The sequence below is a fragment of the Phragmites australis genome, chromosome 5, assembly GCF_958298935.1.
Source record: "Phragmites australis chromosome 5, lpPhrAust1.1, whole genome shotgun sequence".
Taxonomy (NCBI): Eukaryota; Viridiplantae; Streptophyta; class Magnoliopsida; order Poales; family Poaceae; genus Phragmites; species Phragmites australis.
Genome location: NC_084925.1, coordinates 10,234,783 through 10,258,919, shown reverse-complemented (window position 1 = coordinate 10,258,919; position 24,137 = coordinate 10,234,783). Strand labels below are relative to the sequence as shown.

Sequence of the window (24,137 nt, the reverse complement as noted above, 5' to 3'; positions counted from 1 at the left end):
GCTTCTTGTAGCTTAAACGGTTGCGAACTTTGGTGTGGATAAATGCAAATGTACTCCAATTTCTCTCACACCAACTAGATGAAGCGCTCTAAGACACTAGGCATCTGGCAAATATTGATAGTGTAGGTGTAGATGAACCAAACATAGACCACCATTGCGCTGCAAGTAGGTAAAGTGATATGAGGCTCGGAAAAGTAGATGAAATGATGCAACGGATAGATATGTAAAGGTTATCGTACCAGGATGAGTCCTTCCGTCACAAGCTATTCGTGTAGCGAGCAGACCTACGAATGAGAGAGACTTTGTTCGATATGTTTCAGCCTCAATAAGTGCTTCCGCGGCAGTACTAATATCGGTCATCCTCTCGAATGCCGCACGAAGATCTTCGAACAAGGTTGGAGCCGTGCCATATGCGTAATGCATGCGGGGGTTCAAAGCGGCCGCTGCAAGTCGATGATCAAAGCATTAGTACCATAAGCATTAGAAACACAAGCATCAGTACAAATAAGACAGTAAGTAGTAGGAGTGTATTACCGGCATTCATGTAGGTCCCATTGGCTAGATCATGCATTCTGCGATCGATAATTGCCATGTACTTTTCAAAAGAATCCCTATCATTGTGATACAATGCCTCATACTCTTGCTTCACAACAGTGTATCTCAGGAGCACCTCACTCAATGTTGGCACCTTGTCCTGATCAGCAAAGCGGAGGAATATATACAATGGCTGGACGAAATCGACAAGCATTTTAAGATTGTCCCACCATAGTAAGCTGGATAGGCAACTATGTGCATATCTCCCAATATCAGAACTAATGTATCGAGACTGCTGGAGCTCATTAGATGCCATCCATTGCATGAACCTATCCTTTTGGTGTAGAAAGCTATCAAGAAATAGGTAGTTCATGCCAAATCTTGTGGCATTCCACCTCACCAACTCTTCACCAATCGCGGCCTTCATCATTTCATGTAGTTTTGAATGATTGTATAGCCATCGCGATATGGACCTTGCACTTTGGATGACCATGTCGTGTTCTCTAAAATCACCAACCGATTTCAACATTAAATTTATCGTGTGCGCCACACAAGGCTGCCACGCGATAGCAGGATATTCCCTTCTGAGAACCTGACAGGCATTCTTGTAGTTAGACACGTTATCAGTCACAATCTGCACAATATTTTGTGACCCCAAATCATTGACCGGTGCTCTTATCTCCTGCATAAAAGAATGAACCAAATAAATATGCAACAATTGAAATACTATGTTAGCAACTTAGGAAAATAATGTACCTTGTTCAAATACTTTGCATCTTGACTATAGCCAGTCGCATCTACAGACTTGTGAAAAAACATACGACCATTGCAATATAAGAGAAAATTAATAATACTCATGTGCGTCGGTCCTACCCATGAATCGCACATTATGGTAACACCATACTCTGGCCATTCTAGCTTCCACTTGTCAAATATTTTCTTCAATGCACTTTCGTTCTCATCCAGATACTTACCATCTATATCTTAGCCAGTTGGAGATAGTACACCCTCGCCTGTTACGGAACAAATGGTCAGAAGTCAAAAAGAAAGAAATATGACAACAAAATCACTCAATCCATTTCTGTGTTTCTTTCACTGCAGTGACAAAAGAATGCATCGTCCGCCCTTCTACCAGGAATGCCTGAAGAATGGAAAATTTTGGACCATGCCAAACCAATAGCTTCCTTTGCTTTCTTTCCCTTCGCACTCCATGACCCGGTGTCAATCCTCAGCTGCATAGGGGCTTTTGCTAAAGCAACATTGTAATCTCTGATACTTGGTGGTGGCTCCCTTGTTGAAGATGCTCTCCTAAGCATCCTCTTTAACACAGAGCCCCCTCTGTCACTACCACTCCCACCTCCATGCTCGTAGGACTGCCTGGCCTCCTCCTGAACTCTTCCTCATCCCTCGACTGAGCCATGGCACACTGCACCTATTCCTCTTCCGTGTCCTCATTGTCGCTTGTCAAATCTAGCTAAACTCTTGCTGATTCTTGCCTCCGAACCCTCTCCTCAGCCTTTCTCTTCCTCTTATCTCTTGCCCTATCCAGCTCATGTCTGAAATAATCACGCACATCTAGAGGCACCCTATCACAATGTATAACATTCGATCCGCGCCCTGCCAAATGTTCTTTCAACCTTGTGGCACCACCGCCTTTCTTTTCCTTATTGCAGTAATTGCACCTAAACCCCGGGGCCAAATTGTCCTCGTGCTGCCACACCACATCTTTATTCGTCATCGATTAATTTGCGATTTCTCTGTTGGAAGAAGAAAACTCAATGATTAGCCTACTAATAAATATCTCTATACATGTTCAAATCGCTAGTAAACTCAATTGAACGAAAATTATCAATGGTTAGCCTACTAATAAACTTAATTGAACGAATATTAGCAACATTTGCACCTAAAATCGCTATTAAATGGCCGATTATCTTGCACGAATATTACCAACATTCACATGTATACAGTAACCGATGTAATAAGGTCCATAACCGAGTGAATCAACCGCTACATGTTCCTAATCGACTACACGACAAACTGCTGCCCTTCTAACACCACTTACCGATCATAATACACGAAAGAACGCTACTAAACGGTCGACAACCGAACGCATCACGCACTGCATCGTCGAAATACCACGCAAACAACCCCTCCGACCCCATATCCACGATTACCGACCGAGAAATACGCTAAATCGTTGAGTTTTAGCGGTTACCGAGGTTGCTTCGTCGGTTACCGAACTGTGGCGGCGAGGGTCGAGCAGCTCGGTGGACACGGTCGGTTACCGCTGTGATGCGGTTGGTAACCGAGCTCCACTGCTCGATAACCGCTCCTAGGACGCCGGATTCCCGCCGGAGAGCGCCGGATTTGGTCAGGTGGTCGCCGGCCCTGTGTCTTCGGTTGTGAGAAATGGGGTGGGGATTTTCTGCAGTGCACAACACCCTCCACACCGACGCAACCTTATCCATTCCACGTGGGCCGAAACGGGCCACACAATACTGTTCATTCTGCCCTTTTAACAAATCGGCCCATTTAAACGAATTATGAACTTTGCTCGCCAATTTGGAGCTGTAAACGAGATTTATTTTGAATTTTGTTTACACAGATACTCTTAAAATTAGCTCTAGTTTTTTATCGAATTTTTTTTTTAGATTTTTTGAGTTTTTTCAAAATCGGTTTGAATTTTTTGAATTCAAATTTAGTTACCACTCGAATTTTGAAACCGAGCCGGAGCGAGAAGGCCGGTAATCGCGATTTTTAAACCGTGGTATGGACGGACTAGCTCCCATGGCGTTGTCAGCTTCTCCACCTGCTTCGGATGCTGCGGGGCAGAAGTCAGTTGTTAGGCCTAGCAAGGATACGCAAGGATTTGCTTATCGGATTATATGTTTTCGCTTATAAGAACGCATCAAGTTGCTTATCGTATTCAACCGATCTTCTTGCTAATTTTATAATTTTGGCAAAACTTAGTTTTCACAATTTTTTCACAAATTGTTCTCATTTGTAATTGAAAATATGTAGCAGCTAGATTTGATATTGCCTTTGAATTGCTCTAATTTGTTTACAAAATTTGTTGAACACCAGATCTAAATTATCTTAACCTGTTCTTAAATTGCTCATGGATTCATTCTAATTTACTTATGATTTTTTTTCATAAAATTACTTACATAACTACATTTAAGAGGCAAACAAACATATGAGTTTTTTATCAAATGTTTCCTCTGTTTGACTTTTTTTTTGCCATGCTTTGATGTGGTCACAGGTAAGTGTTGCAAATCTAGATATTAAAAAATTCAAAAATAAAATAAATGCTTATGTTCAAACATTTTTTACTAAAAATATATGTGTATACTATAAGTCTAAAGTATATATGTACAGTTTTTATATCTGTCGCAGCAAAAAATGTGTGAGGGCAAGGATCCGGATGGCCCAGTTGTAGGCGCCTCTGCTTTGTGAGAACCTGTACAACGTGAGGAGAGTAAATTAAATTAAGTAGATTAGTTAGAGGAGGGGTGAATGAACCACCACCCACCATCACCGCTAGTTCTTTTTAAATAGTAGAGATATAATTCACCCCTCATGTATAACACTGGAAAATCTCAATTACAACTTAGAAAAAAAAATTACTTCAAAAAAGTTGTAGAAAATTAAACTGATAAATCAATCTTCAGTAATTTTGATTGGGCCAGTCATGCCATGCATGTACGAACTGATGGGCATGGCCCGAAGAAGTACAACTATTGTGACTCCTTGTAAACTGGCCCATCAAAGTTGTTGCACTCTACAAATTTCAGAATTTTTTTTATTTTTACATTTTTAACTAAAAAAACTAAATAAATAAATTCCGGATAAAAAATTTTACAGGAATAGACGTCTACCGCCCTCTCAAAGAGTTGTAGCCCTTTCAAAGGGTGGTAAGTATGCCATAGTAGCAAGTGTTGCAGCCACCTGGCACTTAGCCCACTATTCCCGTGGTGGACAGTATTTAGATGCACAATTTTCTCTTCACATCTTCTCTGTTCAAAATAATGGCGTTCTATTACTCCAAAAATTCTAAACTATTTTGTACATGTTTCACAATCTATGTGCAACCTACTTTTTCTAAAATTATTTTCATCCCTAGGTTATATGGTGAAAAAGTGAGTTCCTTTGTAATGCTCCATTTATATGTATTTTTTATAATTTCATGTGATATTCTTCTTTTAACTCTATTTGAATTCAAACATATAACAAATAGGGCTAAAAATAATTTTGGAAATTATTCCATCATATAAGAATAATATTAGTGAAAATTTCCAAATTTTTTGGAATTTATTTGATGCCCTAACAATATCTATAAGTTATAAAAGTACCTTTTTTAGAGAATTTTAGTTTAAATTCTACACATGCTTTTTAGGTGAATCCAATTAAAATGAGTTGCATATAGATTATGGAACATGTACAAAATGTTTGAGGATCTTTTGAGTAACAGAAGACCACTATTTTGAACAGAGGAGATATGAAGTGAAAATTGAGCGGCTAGGTACTGTTCACCACGGAATGGTGGGCTAACCTCCCTGTCAGGTAAGGCCTGTGCTTGTTACCGTAGTATCTTTATTGTCCTCTGAAAGGGTTGTAGCCCTTTGAGAGGGTGGTAGACATCTATTTTTGTAAAAATTTTCATTCGGAGTCTATTTATTTAATTTTTTAAGTTAGAAAATGTAAAAATAAAAAAAGGTCACACATTGTCGGACGCTTCCACCAATTAAAGTAGGTTTGATGGTTTCGATTACTAATATGATGACTCATTGAAATTATAGCTAGATGTGACCACGTGTCAACATAGATAGATATATGCATGAGCCACAAAGTTATGGCTGGGCATGCAAAAGTGTCGGAGTAAAGAGTATTCGAAATTATCCACGTAATAGAAACAAGTGTGTCATACTTTTGACAAAGTATATTGTTTTGTGTGGTGTAAAAGGAAAAAATTGTTATATTGAAATGCCGGTCATAACCTTACAAGTTTGTTACTGCGAAAGAACACCGAACACTTATCTAAGAGAAACTTTACGATCGAGTGCAAGGACAAATAGCCTACGAGGAACAAGCTCAGAAACAAATGGATAGACATGGTTTGAACAACTTCCTTTGTATTTATCAAAAAGTAAATTATGTGGCAACACGAGTAATGCGTGTTTTGTACTATGAACAGATCTATCTTGCGAAACTAGTTTAACTCTAGAGGCTTCTTCGGACCACGGAGCATGCATCATATAGGCAATCCATTGTAAAGGTGTTAACAAACTTTGACACTACCTTGGATCAAAAGTCACTTATATTGGCTATAAAAGCCACCTTGTATGCTCCGGAAATCTCATATCCATCAGTTTTCCATTAGCTTCTCTCAAAACAGCTATGGCGACTACTACCTTCTCTCGATTTTCTTTCTATTTTTGCCTTCTTCTCCTATGCCATGGATCGATGGCCCAGTTGACCAGTCAGTGGCAAAGCCCCCGTCAAGGAGGTTTTAGGGGGTGTAGATTTGATAGGTTGCAAGCATTTGAGCCACTTAGAAGAGTGCGGTCAGAAGCTGGGGTCACTGAGTACTTCGAAGAGACAAATGATCAATTTCAGTGCGCCGGTGTATCTGTCATCCGTCGAGTTATTGAGCCTCAAGGCCTTGTGGTACCTCGGTACACCAACTCGCCAGGCCTTGCCTACATTATTCAAGGTGTTTGTGAACCCAACAGCAACCACATTCAGATAGTTATCATGATTTTATATGTGTCAGATCGAACAAATTAAACACATATTTTGTTTTGTGATGCTGACATTTACATGCTCATTTGCAGGAAGAGGTTACGTGGGATTAACTTTACCTGGTTGCCCGGAGACCTACCAGCAACAGTTCCAACAATATGATCAGAGTCAAGGCCAACAATATAGAGATGAGCACCAAAAGGTTCACCAATTCAGGCAAGGGGATGTTATTGCACTTCCGGCTGGTATCGCACACTGGTTCTACAACGATGGTCATGATGCACCTGTTGTTGTTGTCTATGTTTTTGACGTACACAACAATGCCAATCAGCTTGAACCTAGGCAGAAGGTAAGTAACTTTTCAGATAGCTGCTCATGTTTTCAAACTAATTAAACTTCATTTGGTGACACGTTACGCATATTTTCTATTTGTTACAAATGTTTAGGAATTCCTATTAGCGGGCAACAACAAAAGGGAGCAACAAGGATTTGAACAATCATCGCAGCAGCACTCTGGGCAAAACATATTCAGTGGATTCAATGTTGAGTTGCTTAGTGAGGCCTTGGGCATCAACAGAGAGGCTGCTAGGAGGCTTCAGAGTCAAAATGACCAGAGGGGAGAAATCATTCGGGTGAGGCATGGACTTCAATTTTTGAGACCTACTATAACCCAACAGCAAGAACAGCAGGAGCAATACCAGCAAGCCCAATATCCAAGTGGACAACGCAACGGATTGGAAGAGAACATTTGCGCGATAAAGGCAAGAATAAACATCGAAAATCCTAATCGCGCAGATACATACAACCCACGCGCCGGAAGGATCACACGCATCAACAACCAGAAGTTCCCGATTCTTAACCTAATTCAAATGAGTGCTACAAGAGTGAACTTATACCAGGTACGGTGTAAAAGGCAATACTAGCTAACTGCGTTACAAAAAGTGCTATTTTCTGGTTTGTGACATAGTTACACCCATATAATTAGCTTTGCTCTTTCTTTCTCACTGCAGAATGCCATTCTTTCACCATTCTGGAACATCAATGCGCACAGCGTGGTGTATGCGATCCAAGGCAATGCCCGAGTGGAGGTTGTCAATAACCAAGGAAGAACAGTGTTCAGTGGTCAGCTTCGTCAGGGCCAACTGTTAATCATACCACAGAACTATGCTGTTATCAAGAAAGCGGAGAATCTGGGATTCCAGTACATTGCCTTCAAGACAAACCCAAACTCCATGGTGAGCCGCATCGCCGGGAAGAGCTCCGTCCTGCGTGCCATGCCGGTAGACGTCATCGCCAACGCGTATCGCATCTCGAGGGAGTCTGCCCGGAGCCTGAAGAACAACAGGGGAGAGGAGATCGGCGTGTTCGCTCCCCGTTTCCCTCAGAAGAGTTCCCGGCAGGGTTATCAGTTCCTGGCCGAAGAAGGCCTCTCTTTAATCGGCCTGTAAAACCTCATAGTTTTTATGAGTTCCAATAAGAAAATAGAGTAGCAAATAAAAGACTGCAAGCATTTTGCTTCGCGGTGGTTCTATATATGTGTATCTTGAGCGAATATTGATGAAGGCTTTTGATACTTTTGTGTTCCTTCCATCTGGAATTTACAATTACTAATTGGTGCAGAAATATTGCTAACTAGGTGATATCCAATAAGTTTTATGTACTATGCAATTAACTGCTTTCGCTCGCTGTTGTAAAAAAAAACAAACTTTCGCTATCTGACCTATCGCTGTCATTTTTCTTGATCTGATTCTGCAAATTAAGGACACAAACATGTTCGAGAAACACGTCAGCTGGGACGTGCTGTAGCCGGCGTTCAGACGCAATGCACGGTGATATAATCATGTCACGGCAACACGATTAATATCATCTCGCCCCGTAATCTAAACATGCTCCGCACCGACCAATTGCACTTAAAAGCCTAAGACGTGGAATAAAAAGGAAGGCAATTTGTTTTAATTAAATTGTATCGGTAGTATTCAAACTCGAGATTTCTGACTCTAAAACCATGTTAAACTGCATGCACCCTCCAGTTGAGATGGACAATTTAGCTATGATTTAATTGGCGGCAACGGTCAAGTAGCATAGTACGCTCTACCGATCATGTTAAGCTTGTACACGAGGTTCTCGGCGATCTCCGGCGCGGCTGCGGGTGACCACAACGATGTTAAGCTTGTACGCCTGAGCGTTGATCGTCCTGTCCTCTGTGCTCGCCTCGTCCGTCATCATCTGGGGGGGGCATGCGCCTTCGCCGCCATGGCCGCGGCGCTCGTTGGCGCCGCGTGGTGCCTCGCGCCCCGGAGCAGCGCGGGTGGGAGCCGGAGGCGCGCGGGCACGGAGCCTCCAGCCGCCGCGCCAGCCGGCGAGTTCGGGCTCTCCGATGCGGCCATTGAAATCGTTCAGGAGTCGCATGATTATTAGTGATCCTCATCCTCTATGTTCTGGTACGAATCTATTGCTACTTATGATCCTCTTTTCGCTGCACCATACAATTCACTAACTTCAGCTTCCTAATTCAGCATTATGTAGTCCGGACATATATAACCTGAATCTTCTTGCTGCTTTGAATATAATTATCCTATATGCTTGACTTATTTCCATTCTGATTAGTTCATAGGTCACTGCGTCATCTGAATAAACAAATCTTATATGCTTTGATTTTATTGTCCGTCCATTCTCATGTTTGTTAACTAGGTGATAGCAGCACCTTCATTGAGAAGATAAGTGACATAGTTTGTGCATTTTTTTTAAAGATAAGTGATGCGTGTTCTATCCTGTAATGCTTTGGATAGAAAATTGGATACATCGTTTGGTAGTGGATAGACGAGACTGAAAATGCAATACACCAATCCTATCGCTTGGTGATTAAATCGATGGTCACCAGGACTTTTTTCATAACACTGCTTCAATGACATAATCGAGTTTCTCAAAAGAAAGTCTTAGAAAGAGTGCCATCACTCTTTTTTGGTTGTATTAGTCTTATAAAAGAGCACCACATTTTCCATTTTCTAAAAAAGAAGAGCAACATATGGTGGTACAATTACATGTGTCATTTGGTTTCAACTATGTGCATCTGAACATGTTAATTTTCCTTTACATGTTTCTTTGGTTTCAGGTACTTTGTGTTTGAAAGTGTTTCACGGTACGGAATTCCTTTCAGCAGTCATGTACAAACGACAATTAAACAACAATTTAAACTACTCTAAATTTATATGGTGTGATAAATCACAAGACAGCTGAAGCATGTTTTACCTTCTGATTTCTTGTGCAGAAAAAACAAAGAAAAGAAAACTAGTTTTTTACTATTGATAAATGAATTTAAGCTATGTTTGGATTGTAATTTCTTGAATGAACAAATGAGTGATATTTTCTTTTCACTTTCTATGCCACCTCAATTATCCTTTTCTGGTTTCATTAAAATGAAAGTTGGCTTTTGGCACTTTAGGATTAGCTTAGATTCATGCAAATGATAGGAATGATTGTCAATACCATGTCCTTTCTATTGTTCATTCATGTTCTCGCGTGTACTTTCTGGAGGTAGAAGCTACCAATTCCATATAATCTACAATTCCTTTCTTTTATCTTGGTCTATGCAGTTTCCTTTGAGTTAAAGCAATAGGGTTTTTACTGAATGAAATAGTGGTTTAGCTGATCAGCTCTATGTTGTGTGTTATCAGTTGTGCAATGACATAGTTTGTTATTGCAAACTATGTTTCCTAAAATGCTGATGTTCACTATAGATATTTTTGGCATTTGCAAATCGAAAAGGTGCATATACTCATTCTCATTCTCCCTTCCATTCTCTATAGCTATACTTCTGCTCTCTTTTTTGTTTTGTTGCTCAACAATTGCTGAGAATTTGAGCCTCTCAAGGTATGTTTCCAACTTATTCTCGCTCAGTCTACAATGTGTTCATATTCTTACCTTACCTGTCTAAATTGCAATCACCTTGAATGGCATGTAATAAGCATGCTAATTTCAGAGATAACATGTATTCTGATTTGCTGATGTGATGTGTTAAATAAATTGCAATTGCCTTAAATGACATGTAAGCATGCTAATTTCAAGACTATTTTTCTTTCAATGATGTGTGAGATGATCATAAATTAGTTTTTATTTCCTTGCGTGCACCTTTTTGAAGATATAGCTACTAAATCCATACTCTGTAGTTCCTTTCATTTTTCTGATTCCCTACAGTAATAGTATTTGTTCCTTAATATCTCTACCCCTGAATGCTAATGGGCTCTTCTGAAAATTAACTACCCCACTATACAACAGTGAAAAGTGGATTTCTATGCCATAGCTTGGTCTAGTCATGGATCTTAACCTGTGCCTGCAATGAAAATATTTTTTATGAGGCATGAAGCGCAAACCTGTCAAGTAGCAACCAAAATGAGCTTAGGACATACCTTACTTGCAGTTTTTGTACTCTTGTTGTTCACTTGCACCAAGATAGACAATTGCTTAATTGAGCTGTCTTGATTTGCTATTATCACTTTGTAGCCTAGTTCTTAAACTGTTGTGGTGTGGTTGTGATAGATAATCTAGAATATTTGGTTGTACATAGGAATAGTTAGGAGTAAAATTGGATTTGACTTCTAGTGTCTAAGTCACATGCATTGGCATAATTAGAAGAAACATAGGTGGCCTTATGCAAGAAATTCAGAGTTTTTGATTTTGTACCGCAGAAAAGAAGAAAAGGGAAAATAGTTGAAGTTTGGAAGTAAAAGGGGACATCACAGCAACCACCAAGAAAAATGTAAGTTTCTCAAATTTGGACTACTGAGTGGTATTTTTTGAATGAACTATATTGTTTGAGCAAAGCTGATCAAATCTGTGTCATCGAATCAGTTCATTTGTGTGTTGAGTGGCATACGTGGCCACCATGGTGTGAACTACTTCTCCGTGTGTTGGCTAGAAGCGCGACTCAACGTCAGTTCGTAGTTTAGATGCTAGATATCAATTCTGCATGTTAAAATGGATGTTAATTTCCTTAACATTATTTAAGACACATCCTTATTTGTATGTTTTCATGGATGTTTATTGTGATGTTTTTGTATGTGTAATATATCCTCAACGGTATTAGTGATATGTCGGCTTTCATGTTATTATCTTTGATTTTTTTTTTCACTGTGATTTTTATTAGAAACTTTCAAATTAAATCTCCTTATGTTTATGTTTTTATTACTCATCCTCTATATACTTCATGTAAAGAGAATGACAAAAGAATTCTATATGTAACGAAGTTTCTAATTATTATCATTCATCTATTATTTTTATATGTTTCTATGCATTCGACCTCAATAGCACACCTATATTTCTAAGTTATAATGTTTACTAATTAGCAATAGGATACCTTTTGAGAAGAAAATAAGCCTACAGTACCACATCCTGTCACGAGCAATTGCTAGGAGCAATATCAAAGTACTTGATGTGCCGAGGTGCGCCGAGAAATGAGGGGAGTGTCAATTCAGCCTGCCTGCGCACTCACTAAGAATATCGTCTACAAAGAAGTTCTCACCTCGTAGATACGCTTTATACTTTGTTATTTGTATTCACGTCATGTTCAACACATAATAATTTCATATTTTTGTTTGTAATCATGTTGAAGGCAACACAATTGGAACTATCACTAAACCGTATCTTATGTTTAACTAATGTAATTTGCATATCACATTCTTTTTCCTTTTTTTATTCTATCATAAATAAACCATGAGTTCAAAACATATACGCCGTAGCAACGTACGGGCACTTAATAGTATATATAATAGCAGCATTATTGCTCAGTTCACCAGGTTGCTGACCCTCTCACGTTGCTGTCATTTTCCATTGCATAATAACACGAAGTCGGCGAACACACTCCGTCGATCTCAACTGTGCCGCCGTCAACAAATCATTCTACAACGAGGGAAATTAGCAGACGGCCAGCGCCGGAAACTTGACCAAAATCGGCACCTGAACCCTCCGTTTCCGGTCAAACAACCATCGTATTTGTCTACCGCGCGCCAAACAACCATGGCCCCGCGGCTCGGGCGACGCGCACTCCAGAGGTGAACGCCGCCGCGGTAATGCACGAGCTCGAGCAACGGTCTCCGACAAGCTCCACCGCCGCTTGAGCCGCCGCTGTCGTCTAAGTCACTGGAACCGAGCAGGACAGAACATGAGCCACCCGATCTAAGCCAACCACCGAGATTAGAAACAGGGTAACCCTTCCATTATAATCCGAGTCAGCAGCAACATTATCAGTCATGTCACCAATTTTGTTGATGTGTCAGCCCAATCAGCTTTTATTTTATTCTTTTATTTAATATTCCTGCTGACATCATGCTTGTATCATGGTGAAACCATAATTAGAATTTTCTTTGTAAAAATAGTTCTGGGCAATCCGAAAATAATAAATATCTGATGACGACATGCTTACATCATGCTGGCGTTATAATTTAGAATTTCCTTTAGAAAAAAATAATTCTAGAGAGATTAAGGGAGAATAAGGAATCTACACCGCGACGTAAAACAAGCCAAAGGAGAGGCTCACCCTCAGTTGATGCGGGTTCACTTGTCTGTCGAAGAAAAATTCGAGGAGAACAGGGAATCAACACCGGGATGTGAAGCAAGGCAAAGAGGAGGCTCACCACCGCGCATTCAACTGATATAGTCTTAAAAGAATTAAAAAAATATTCAAATTTAACCAAAATTTTTGAACGATACAAAATTTTTCATCCACTGCTAGAAAAATTGAAATTCATAAAATTCCGCAAAAATTTAAATCCCTTCTACCGAAATTCCCTGAAATTAGTTTGAAACCGATTAATTGTCGAGACTGATTGAAGGTTAGTCAGAAACTCTTTTTGAAAGCCACAAAGTGGACGATTATATTAGAAGAAGAAGCAATTGTTCTTACAACATCACAAACGAGAAAAAACTCGCCGGATGGACTAAGGATAAGGAAAAACAAAGCTAAACAAATGTCGTCTAAAACGGTCGATTGAGAAGAACACAGACAGCAAGACCGCAAAACCACATCACCGCCCTAGGCACCAACGTGACGACGTAGCCCACCACCTATCATCATTGACGAGCTCATTGCCAAAGCAATGCAACAGCTTCGACTTCACCACGGTTGCCACGGCCACATAGCTAAAAACTAGGCCCAAATAGCAACACTGAGACCTGATGGAACATAGCAACAACCTACCACCTAGCTAAACTAGACCTATATGGGCAAGACTTGCACCGATTTGCGCGACGCCATACACAGAGCCGAAAGCCACCAAGACATGGGGAGGGATCGCTAAGGCGACGTCTCCAGGGAGGTCATGACATCAAGGACACTGTCGTCACCCGTACAGAAGACCAAACTGAGTTTTCACCCAGGAATCCCCCCAAGCGGCAAGGGCAAGGGGCAGTACAACGACGCCTCCAACGAGGGGAGTGGCACCCTAAGGCGGCATTGGCAACAAGCCTGGCAAAGCTTTCGCCCAGCACCCTACACCCCACAAGGCATGAGGAGCGAACCCTGCGCAACCAAATCGCACGCACCACAGAGTGACAGGACACTGTGCTGTCGCTCGCATGGCCCTTTGCCATGGCGACCCATGGCATCACATGCCAGCACTCCAGCGACATGACCCTAACCGGGGCCCAATCGAGACTCGGTAGAGACCTGCCGCCAAGGCTACAAGCCAATGAGCGCCGTTGACATACCTACATCGTAGAATCCCTCTATCCGCTTGAGCAAGGCCAGCCGCCATCGCACGAGAGGAGTAGATCTGCCTCTAGACGCCACTCGCAAGTACGCACTACTTCACTGCTGGTGCCTTTGTCTGCCTCATCGCCCATCACGCCGTGACCGCATCGTGCTGCCCTGCCGGACGCCGAGGGCCGCAAGGAACACGGCCACAACCCATCCTTAGGCCGAAAGGCCCACCTGAGAGTGTAGCCCGGCCGGAACCGGTCGTTGGGAAAATGGGGTGGGGTCGGGGCAAGAGCCCAGACGGAGAGCAGCACGGGAGGCGTGCGTGGCTACTAGCTACGTCATACCATCACCAAGGGCACCACTACGGCGAGGGAGGCACGACCAGCCACTCTGATCCACTACCGGGGAGAGGGCGGCCCGCAACTACCCATCCCCACCAGATCTAGGTGCCTAGCCAACGGATCCAAACGGGATAGCCGGTCTAGAGCCCAGAGCCACCATCAAGACCATAGATCCGTGTGAGGGCCTCGCCACACAGCCACATCGATCACCAGTGGGGCCACCGCCATGGCAACTAGAGAAGCCATGTAGCCTCCCCGTCCGACACAGGGAAGGAAGTCCTCACCGCCACCTTCATCGGCAACCGCACGGCGAGATCCAACAGAGTCCTCAAGCGGCGACGAGGGGAGGAGATGGGGGTAAGGCAGCAACGGCTAGGGTTTGAGTCGCTCTCGAGTCACCCGAGGGAAGCAACTCGAGAGCCCGTGACTGAGTTCCGCATCTTTTTACATGCTCAGTCGGAAACTCAAATTTTAACATTCTTGATACTTGAAACACCACCTGAAACGTGACCGAAACATCACTGAACTAAACTCGACTTTAGCTTTGACACGTGTTATCCCGTTGAAGTTCCATTGGGATACCGTGCACTAGTAGTACTCTCCATTTATTTTAAATTTTAGTTGCTTGTGTCTTGTGTGCAATCGAGGAGAGGCTTTTCGGACCTTTGGATGACTTCTAGGTGACAGGGCTTGTAATGACGTGTGGCACACTCATTGCTTGTGTTTTTCTCAAGGCTTGAGAAAGACTACAGATTGTGTCCATGCAAGGGAGCAAGTACCAGTTATTTTCGAAGTACTTCTGAGTAAACATTGCTATCTTAGTACCAGTTATTTCTAAAATCATTGTTATCTCAGTACCAGTTTTTTCTAAAATCATTGCTATCTCAAAAAAAAAAAAAAAACTCCTAGTAGGCAACTACACATTGCTATCTCAGTACCAGTTATTTCTAAAATCATAAGGTCGCCATAGAAAATGCCGTCGACCAGTAATAGTATATACCAATCAGTGGGCCCAACCAAAATATAATACGGAATCGTTGCTTCTTCTAAACGAAGGAGAGAATCCGAGAATGCTTGGCCGACGACCCGAGAGGCTGAGACTTGTGAGGCCTCCTGCCCGCGGAAAAAGCACACGGTTTCGACCGATCTCTCCGTTGCCATTTCGCGAGCGAAAACGAGTAAGGACCTTCAGAAATTCCCGAGGAATTCCTGTGCTGTTTACAAGTTCTTTCATCTTATCATGCCATCCGCCAGTGAAGTAGGTGACCAGGCAAGCAGCAGTGGAGCATCCGGCTAAGCCACAGACAAGTCGATCGGCGCGCGAGCCATGGATTGCTGCTCCCGCGTGTACGGGCTGGCCATCGCCAACACGGTGTGCGTCGGCGGCACGGCCTTCCTCGTCTACACGCTCGTCCGGCTCTCGAGGACGCCTGACAGCACGGGCGGCATCGTCGTGGTCTCCATCTTCCTCGTCTTCTGGGTCTGCGTCAACGCCAGCATCTACCCGGCCTTCTGCGGTGAGTTCTTCCCATGGTCCGCGCTGGGGCGGTGCCTGGCCTCACCTCTCCGCGGGATCCTGTGGTGCCTGCGCGGTGTCGGATGGCTGTTCTGCCTGCCGTGCCGGTGCGCGCGCACGGCGCGCGCCCGGCTGCGGCGCCCGAGCGGCGGTGGCGCTAGTGCCTTGCCACAGTTTGCAGTTCATAGACAAGACCATGTCATGAACGTGCTTCCCCGGGAGCCGCCGGCGCGCAGCGGGGCGCGGGTAGTTGCCGCGGATGACATCCTGGCGTACGAGCAACGGGAATCCGCGTGTCCGGACGGTTCGTCCGAGTGCGCAGTGTGCCTGGGCGAGGTGGAGAAGGGGGAGATAGTGAAGCGGCTGCCGGTGTGCCTTCACATGTTCCATCAGCAGTGTATCGACCAGTGGCTGCACGACAACTCGACGTGCCCCATCTGCCGGTGCAATGTCTTCGCGCCGCTGCCGATGCAGATGGTGTGACGATCTTCTTACCTTTTTTATCTTGTTTCTTGATGCTGAGAAAGAAATGCAAGCTGGTTCCGTAAACAGTCAGATTAGGCTTGTCTCCTACGGTTTCTTCGGATAAATATCTCAGACGTGTCAAACACGTTTGGGATGAATATCGTCTCAGATGAGTCCACACTAGAAGCGTCTAGAATATTCTGGAAGTATGGGATACCGATGCTAAGTTTACTTTACATGGTTTCACTTCCAACCGTCGGTAATAAATGCTCTTCGTCTCATACACCGCCTCCATTATTCACCTGTCGGCCTCCCTCCCTCAGAAAACCCCATCCGCAAGCTCGCATTTCTCCACCACCGACTCCTTTGCTGCTCCGATCACTAAGGCTGCACATCTGCTGCCATCATCGTCCTCCACTCTGCCCTATCCTCTGCTCCAAACATGGGCACCAATTAGTTTGCCCTTGTCATAGGCAGAGGAAGAGACCATCTTCGACCTCTCATTCAATGACAACGAGGAGGCATTGACGATTGGCTTTGGCGGGATGGCAGTGGACTATCGCCATCCTCTAATGATGAGAAGGATGAGGTCATCTCGAGTGATGACATCGAGGGCGGCGAGGGCAACAACATTGAGAGAAAAGGCACCAAAAAGGAGGTTGGCTAGGGCAACGACATCGAGGAGGAGTTTGGTGAGGGAAAAGGTGCTGAGGGTGAGGGCGCCAGGGGCGGACCTATGGCCTGTGCTAGGAGGGCTCTAACACGGGCTTGGCCCGAGTAAGTAATAGATAGTACCTTCTGAAGCCCATTTAGCACCCCTCCCTCAAAGCGATAAAGACCAGGCCGTGAGGCTGTGAGACCATCATACAACATCAGTCCGTGCTCATGGCCCCTATGATTGCGAGCAGCGAGCGAGTCTGCGTCCCTACCACCGACAGACCACGAGACGGTGCCCTTCTCGTGTTCTCGATCTCGGCTGGAGGTAGTCGGTAGATCCCGTCGGCCCCGGTCCCAAAGCTATCGCCCGCCTGTGAGAAACTATCCAAATAATATTCTAGTTAATCACCAAGTCGATCATTTAAATAATCATGACTTCAACGATTAACCAGAATATCATCTCGATAGTCTCGGCACATATTTTGTGCCCAAGATCGGAACACATGCTTAATAAAGAGAGAGCAATTAAATTATATTACAAGATCTTAAATATTAACAAGTTTAACAATTTACATCAAAAGGGATCTAGGATGAAACTAAAACTGATCAACTCTTAGCCAAAAGAGAACTACGCAGCAGAAACAGAAGCTATAGACCACAAATGATGGGTGAAGCCACATGCCCTTAGGTTTCACCCCAAAAGCGCGATCACCGAGTAGTTGCCTACTCATACCCAGCACCATCTGCAGGCGTGAAGTAGCCAAACACCGCCTCTCCCTCACCTTAATCTATATATGATACATATAAATATCCCGACTCCAAGGATCATGCATTGAGCCATTAGCAAAAAAAATACCACAAGATTAAGTACATTAATATGCTTAAATAACCTAGACATATATGTATGAGCACCTATGCTTAACCAACATACCCTGTAACCAACAACTTACACATAAATGTAAATGGAAACACAACAAAAACATCAGCCAACATCAACATTTCCCAACAGACCATCCATACCATCGTCCCACAATCGTAGCTCTACGACCGATGAGAATGGACAGAAGCATGCTCATGACCGAGAGCGCGACAATTCAAATTATTTTTACACCCTGTAGGGGGTACTCCTTTACCTATACAACTTGAGGACCATACGGCTCACATGCCTACACAGGCCCACGCAAGGGATACTCGAGTCAACCTTTTCCAATAAGCCCTAACCGTTTGCTTATGCGCCGATAGGTGTGGGGGTCATCCATAACTACTCCCAGAGCAAACTGGATACCCCTACAAGCCCGCCCGCTTATACCATCGACTCACACGTCGAAAGGCCACAGCTACAAAGGTATTCAGCTTGTCGTTCCCATAATGCGACATGTAATAAGTATGGAAAGTGCTAAAGCTAACGGCACCGACAGACGGTGCTTAAATGATGCAAAGTGATCTACGGTGCTCGGGCTTCTCTCCCGAACTACCCTGAGGAACTTCTCCGGGGTAGAAGACATCCCTAACACTGTCCACATATCGTCTCATCCTCACCACTCATCCAACCAACATCATTAATATTATCATAGTGAACCGTAATTAAACATATAGCTCGCAAGTGATGGAACACTCCACTACTCAACTTCTACCGATGACCTATGCATCACTAAGCATTTCGAATGACCTTGTATATAAGACATCAATAGTATTGCCAAGGCTATAAGGATGTGGATATTCAGCAACTCAAGGTAGAGGTAATGCAATCAATATAGATTCTACCCACATAAACCCGACATTGACTCGCTACACATGCAAACATATATAGAGCATATCTTATCATTTTAGACTCCACACTTCAATTTAAAGGGTGTAATATGCTTAGATGCTTACCTTGCTGCTTTGGTGGTTGTCTGATACTCCCCGCACAATACTCATAGAACTTCAGGAGGTTGGTATCGCCTTCAACCATGATCGCGCCACGCTCTAGTTATTCATTCACTAAAAAAGAACGCATACAATGATAAGCATGAATTAAGTGCAACAATACATGCTATAGTATGTATATGATGAAATGCCATAAAATATACTTCATAATGCATGAAAATGTTTTTCCTAGCTAGAAAAATTCATAAGAAGACTAGAAAATTAGTTTCACAATTTTTGGACTTGTAAAGAATTAACGATGAATTAATAAAGCCTCAACCTAATTAATTTATCTCAGAAGTTTAATTAATTATTTCATGGATGGGAATATTTGTAATAGATAAATTAGGGTATTATTAAACCAAAAAAATTACTTTCATAATTTTTGGAGCTACGGAGAATTTATTATGAATTTTACTAGTTTTAGTAAACAGTGAACTACACTGAAATGGTACTGTATGAGTTCACTGTGGTCAGACTGCCAACATGGGCAGTCAAACCGTCGGGAGTAATGGTCAAACCGTGGGAAAACGCGGTCAGACTGCTAGCATGCAGAGAGATTTGAGATCTGGCGGTCAGACCGGCCCGAGGGGCGGTTCGACTCTTGGAACGGCGGTCAGACCGCTGTGCATGGCCGGAGGAACTTGGTGAGCTCACAGGTGATGATTTCGGTGGCTTTTTTATGGGGATTTTGGACCTAAAGCATCATTTTGACTTCCTCTACCACATAGGATAACAAGCACACGACAAAAATGACTGAAACTCGGCTATTGCCTCTATTGGTGGTGGAGGCCATTGTTGAGCTCGATGAGCTCAAATCCGGTCGATCTAGCCATGGGGAAGGAACGGGAGGGGGTGTAGGGTACTCACCGCATCCTAGCAAGCCTGTGGTCTGGTCATGGAGAGGTTGGGGAATGGTCGGAGCTCGAAATCACCGTCGGGGAGGTGGTGGACGACTTGAGGAGAAAGAAGACGTTGTCAAGGAGCTCGGGCTCGACAGGAAAAACTACCTCCAGTGGGGGAGCTCACCGGAGACCTCCTCCTTGACCTCCCCTCCTTGCTCCTCCTCTCCTCCTTTCTCCTGTTTGGTTGGGAGAGCAAGAGAGAAAGAGAGAGCACGTGAGAGAGAGGGAGTGGGTGGGGGTGAGAGAGAGCAAATGAGGTAGTGAGAGAGTGAGAGAGGCAATCGATCACCTTAAGTCGAGCCTCTGTGTGCTGGCAGTCAGACCGCGACTGGCTTCGGTTGGACTACAGGAAATCCATGTGGTAGCCTACGTGGAAGCGTACCTGGTGGTCAGACCGCGGATGACCCCAGTTAGACTGCGAGGGGGTTCTTTTGCTGAATTTTTTCTAAGTCTCCCCTCATCAACCTCCTTCTATTATTTTCCTTCTCCAAGGTATTTAGGAATTCTCCAAAGCACTCTAAACTATCTTTAAGGTATTTGAAACATGTTTAACTAGTATTTGATAGGCAACACATGTAAGCACATGCGATAACAATTACACATGCTTATTTATATAATTAGCATTTTTGGGATGTGACACCGCCGGTCCCTGGCCACCCTGCAGCCTTTGTTGTGCGCCCTACGGGCCCCTGGACCCAGATCTTCTTCGCCTATCCCTAATTCCCAATGCCACCCTGCAGCCTGTAGGCTCCCGGATGTCCTTCACCGGTCCGCTCCAAGCCTCCCCTACTGCCCGACACCGGCTTGCTGGCTTCCCTCCGCCCTGGCGCCCCGAGCTCCCGATGGCTGACGCCGGCATAGCCCCCGCAGCTGCAGGTTCCCCCGCAGGTGAACTGTTTGTTTGGGGGCAAAAGAGAGAAAATCCTAAGGGGGAGAAACTGCTCATCTTTGATTACATGCCCAAGGGGAGCCTCTCCACATTCTTGCATGGTCAGACTTCAATCTGCTCTGCTCTTTGTTCTGTACTTCTGTCCAGCATTGCTAATTTCTGATGAGTGGTTGCGATATCATCATAGCTCATGCTGTAGCTAGCTGTTAAGCAATTGGTATGGCATTTTTGCGTTGCTTACGAGAAAGTAGTTAATTTCCATGTGAAAGGCTTGTGAACTGTTTTAGCAAATGCTTGTTTGAACATTTACTGATTCAGAGGTTCCAAAGAGATACAACTGTAGTTGTGTAAGCAAGTAGAACTGAGAACTTACTGAAGTTTGGATTGCAGTGCTTTTGATTAAGCTACCAAAATGAATGCCTTATGTCAGTTTATATCTTAACATCTGAAAAATCTTATGTTAATTTCAGAACATTTCATGTTTCTGACCATTGCAAAAAAGTTCAGTAGTATGAATGAACTGCTCGTGTTAGGTTCAGTGAAAACAAACTAGCACCTTATGTAATTTTGAGCCTAAGAAGTGATGAACATTCCTTTTTCCATAAAGGACATTGTACTTTGGGTAGCATATCTTTAAATTGAAAACTAGTGAAAAATTTAGTATGTAGTAATTAGCACCCCTTGTTTCATTCCTGGGTTCACCAGTGGAGGGTGCTGAGGGTGGTTTCGAGGATGAAGGTGGTGATGGTGATGACAAGGAAATGGAGCCTAGGATGGCACCGACTCTGATGACTCTAGCAATGACGAGAAAAGCGGTGCCACCAAAAGCTTCATCACCATCGGCCACCCTGGCACCCTTGGCGGCCCGGTGATGAAAAGGAGTAGGTGATGCAAGCTAGTCCGAATTTAGCAATTTGGATTTAGCCATTTTGCAATCTGGATTTAGTAAATTTGGTTTTTAGGCTTTTGTGGTCCGGAATGGATTTTTTAATCCAGATGATGCTGACCATCAGCTAGGTTCTAAGCCTAAAATATGTAGTAACCATGTAATGATATTTTTTATAAGAAAAGATCACTTTGTAAATTAAATTCTCTCTTGTGTTTAAATTCCCTTATGTTATATTGGAAGTATTTTTTTTCCTTGCCCTCTTTTGTGTAAATGAATATCAATTCACTTCCTAGCCTAAATTGCTACTTTCAAGGTTAAATTGCTAAGTGTTTAATTATTTCTTGTGCTTAAATTTGCCACCAATTAAAGCATTACTTATAGGTCAAAATGAATATGTCATGTATCCCTAACATGAGACACATGCTAGCTTAGATGGTAAGATGGGTCGCCCACAGACATGAGGTTGCAAGTTTGAGTCCTTGACGACGCATTGGCGAAAATGTTGACACCTGGTGATCGTGGCGATGCCTGGGTGACCTAATGATTGTCCAATTTTTTCTTTACTAGTCTTCTTTCAACCTTTTTTGCAATTATAAGGTGACGTGCGCACACCACTACGTATGCACTCCATACTGACACACACGTGAGTGCGTCTCTATCACACATCCACTGATAATACTGCTAAAAACACTTGTGTGCGCGTAAATCAGGGGCATCAGGATTTAAACCTTGATGGATGGAGTTATGCCCTCACACCTCCACAACCACAACAAGTGGTGATTCCCTTTTCTTTTATTTTCAGACTTATGGAGCCAACTATCATAAATGCTTTGGAAAATTCGTTTCAGATATAGCACAGTATGATATCTGAGATGGCTTTTTACTTGTTTGAGGTAACCGGCTATTATCACTTACACAATTACTGTGACGGCTCAAAAGTCTTAGATGAGAGTTTTTGAGCCGTCTGAGATGATACTTTGTGTGGTACTGAATTGACATGTCGGAGATGGCATGAGCTGAATGGAGTGCCGCTAGCAATAAGATGGGCAGCGATGGCAGTATGGTACTGCATTGACGGAGAGGAGGGAAACAACGAATATGCTCGAACGAGGAGTGGGTAAGTAACAAGAGGTGAAGGTAAGCGCCATGGCTGAGAGAATCGAAGCGGAGGAAGAGCGATGATGAGAACAGCTATCCGGCCATCTGCTCTTCATTTGATCGATGTTTACATGTGAAGGGATGCTAAAGAGAATGTAAGAAGATCGAGTTGAAGAACGAACCACATTGCCGGCTATTAAGCTCGGCGCGCGAGGCCAAAACAGCTTTTCTGCCAGAGCCGAGAAATTATAGATGGCCGTGGTGGGACCAAATCGGGGATACAAGGAGTTGCCTTAGATCCAAGTCTCCCTTGTGATGTTTGCCTTCTCGAATAGATAACGACTCAGTAATTCTAATCCATGTGCACGAGAAACTGGTGATTGCAATGGATCTGTAATTATAAAAAAGTACGAGTTCAAAAGCACGAGAACCTATATAGTTCTGAAGATTCATATGTTAAGTTTAAATATTATGTACATTGAAATTCTTCTTACCTTTCAAATTTAAATAGTTATAACATATTTTAAAAAATAGTCATAGACTTTTGAAGATTTGTCCTAAGTAAGAAGTTTAATATCGTAACTATATTACTGCACCTCATCCACATTGAATTTTAGCAGTGTTGGTCATGGTATCTATAACTCTATATTGTGACGGGTCACGCTAGAAAAGAGGTACGTAGGCGTGGGATAACACTTTTTTTTTAGCCTTAACACTAGGTACAATGTATAGTATTCTAACACACGTCTAAACACACATAACACTCTACACACCTTAAGATACACACTAAATCTATAATATATATATATATATATATATACACACACACACACATATTAAAGAGATTCACGAAACCTCCAGTTGTAATTACACTTAAAACTGTTCAAAAGAAATCTATTTTCGAAGGCAAGCCCGGTACAAAATTGGAAGTCAAACTCGTGACCGGTACTGGCGAAATGACCAATGCATTCACCGTGTGGTGGCACTTTGTTGTGTTGATTCCCTGGCGCATGGGCTATGTCTTGTGTGGTTCTTTTGTCGTTACGTGGACCAAAGCAAAGGGTTGGTCGGAAGCAAATTCTATGAGACCTTTAGGAGAAAGATCCCCATGAGACCTTCATCTGTATCATACACTTTGGATCCAACGGCTTACGCACATGCGTGCAGATATGGTGAAAGACACGTATCATGTGAGACCCGATCTCACATAATTTGCTTCTAGGTTGGTCAATGAAGCGCAGGGTGACTTTGGGAGGCATGACGTCGGCAAGCAAAAGCTAGTACTCCAGTAGATTTGTTGTACTTGTTTGTTTGGTCACTTTTAAGCTATGATAACTCTCTTATCCGGCATCTATTATTTGCACCGTTGTGTTGATTACAGTGAGTCTAACAAAATGAGACTCATATGGAACATGATTTATAGATTATTATGTGCAGTAACAAGTTATATGTAAACTTATTAATAAAGTCTCTACATAAGTTGCTAATAATCAACAATTG

General features: G+C 43.1%; 2 protein-coding genes across 2 annotated transcripts; both read left to right on the top strand.

The window, feature by feature from the left end:
* Window positions 1-5,931: 5,931 nt before the first annotated feature.
* Window positions 5,932-7,724, top strand: LOC133917434 (glutelin type-B 5-like). The gene is made up of 4 exons (XM_062361337.1): window positions 5,932-6,247; window positions 6,369-6,625; window positions 6,723-7,175; window positions 7,287-7,724. The coding sequence occupies exons 1-4, from the start codon at window positions 5,932-5,934 to the stop codon at window positions 7,722-7,724; spliced, it is 1,464 nt and encodes a 487-aa protein (XP_062217321.1).
* Window positions 7,725-15,262: 7,538 nt separating this feature from the next.
* LOC133917433 (probable E3 ubiquitin-protein ligase ATL45) lies at window positions 15,263-16,381 on the top strand. Its single transcript, XM_062361336.1, has 2 exons — window positions 15,263-15,488; window positions 15,565-16,381. Exon 2 carries the CDS (start codon window positions 15,638-15,640, stop codon window positions 16,307-16,309), a length of 672 nt encoding a protein of 223 aa, XP_062217320.1. The 5' UTR covers window positions 15,263-15,488; window positions 15,565-15,637; the 3' UTR covers window positions 16,310-16,381.
* Window positions 16,382-24,137: the final 7,756 nt, after the last annotated feature.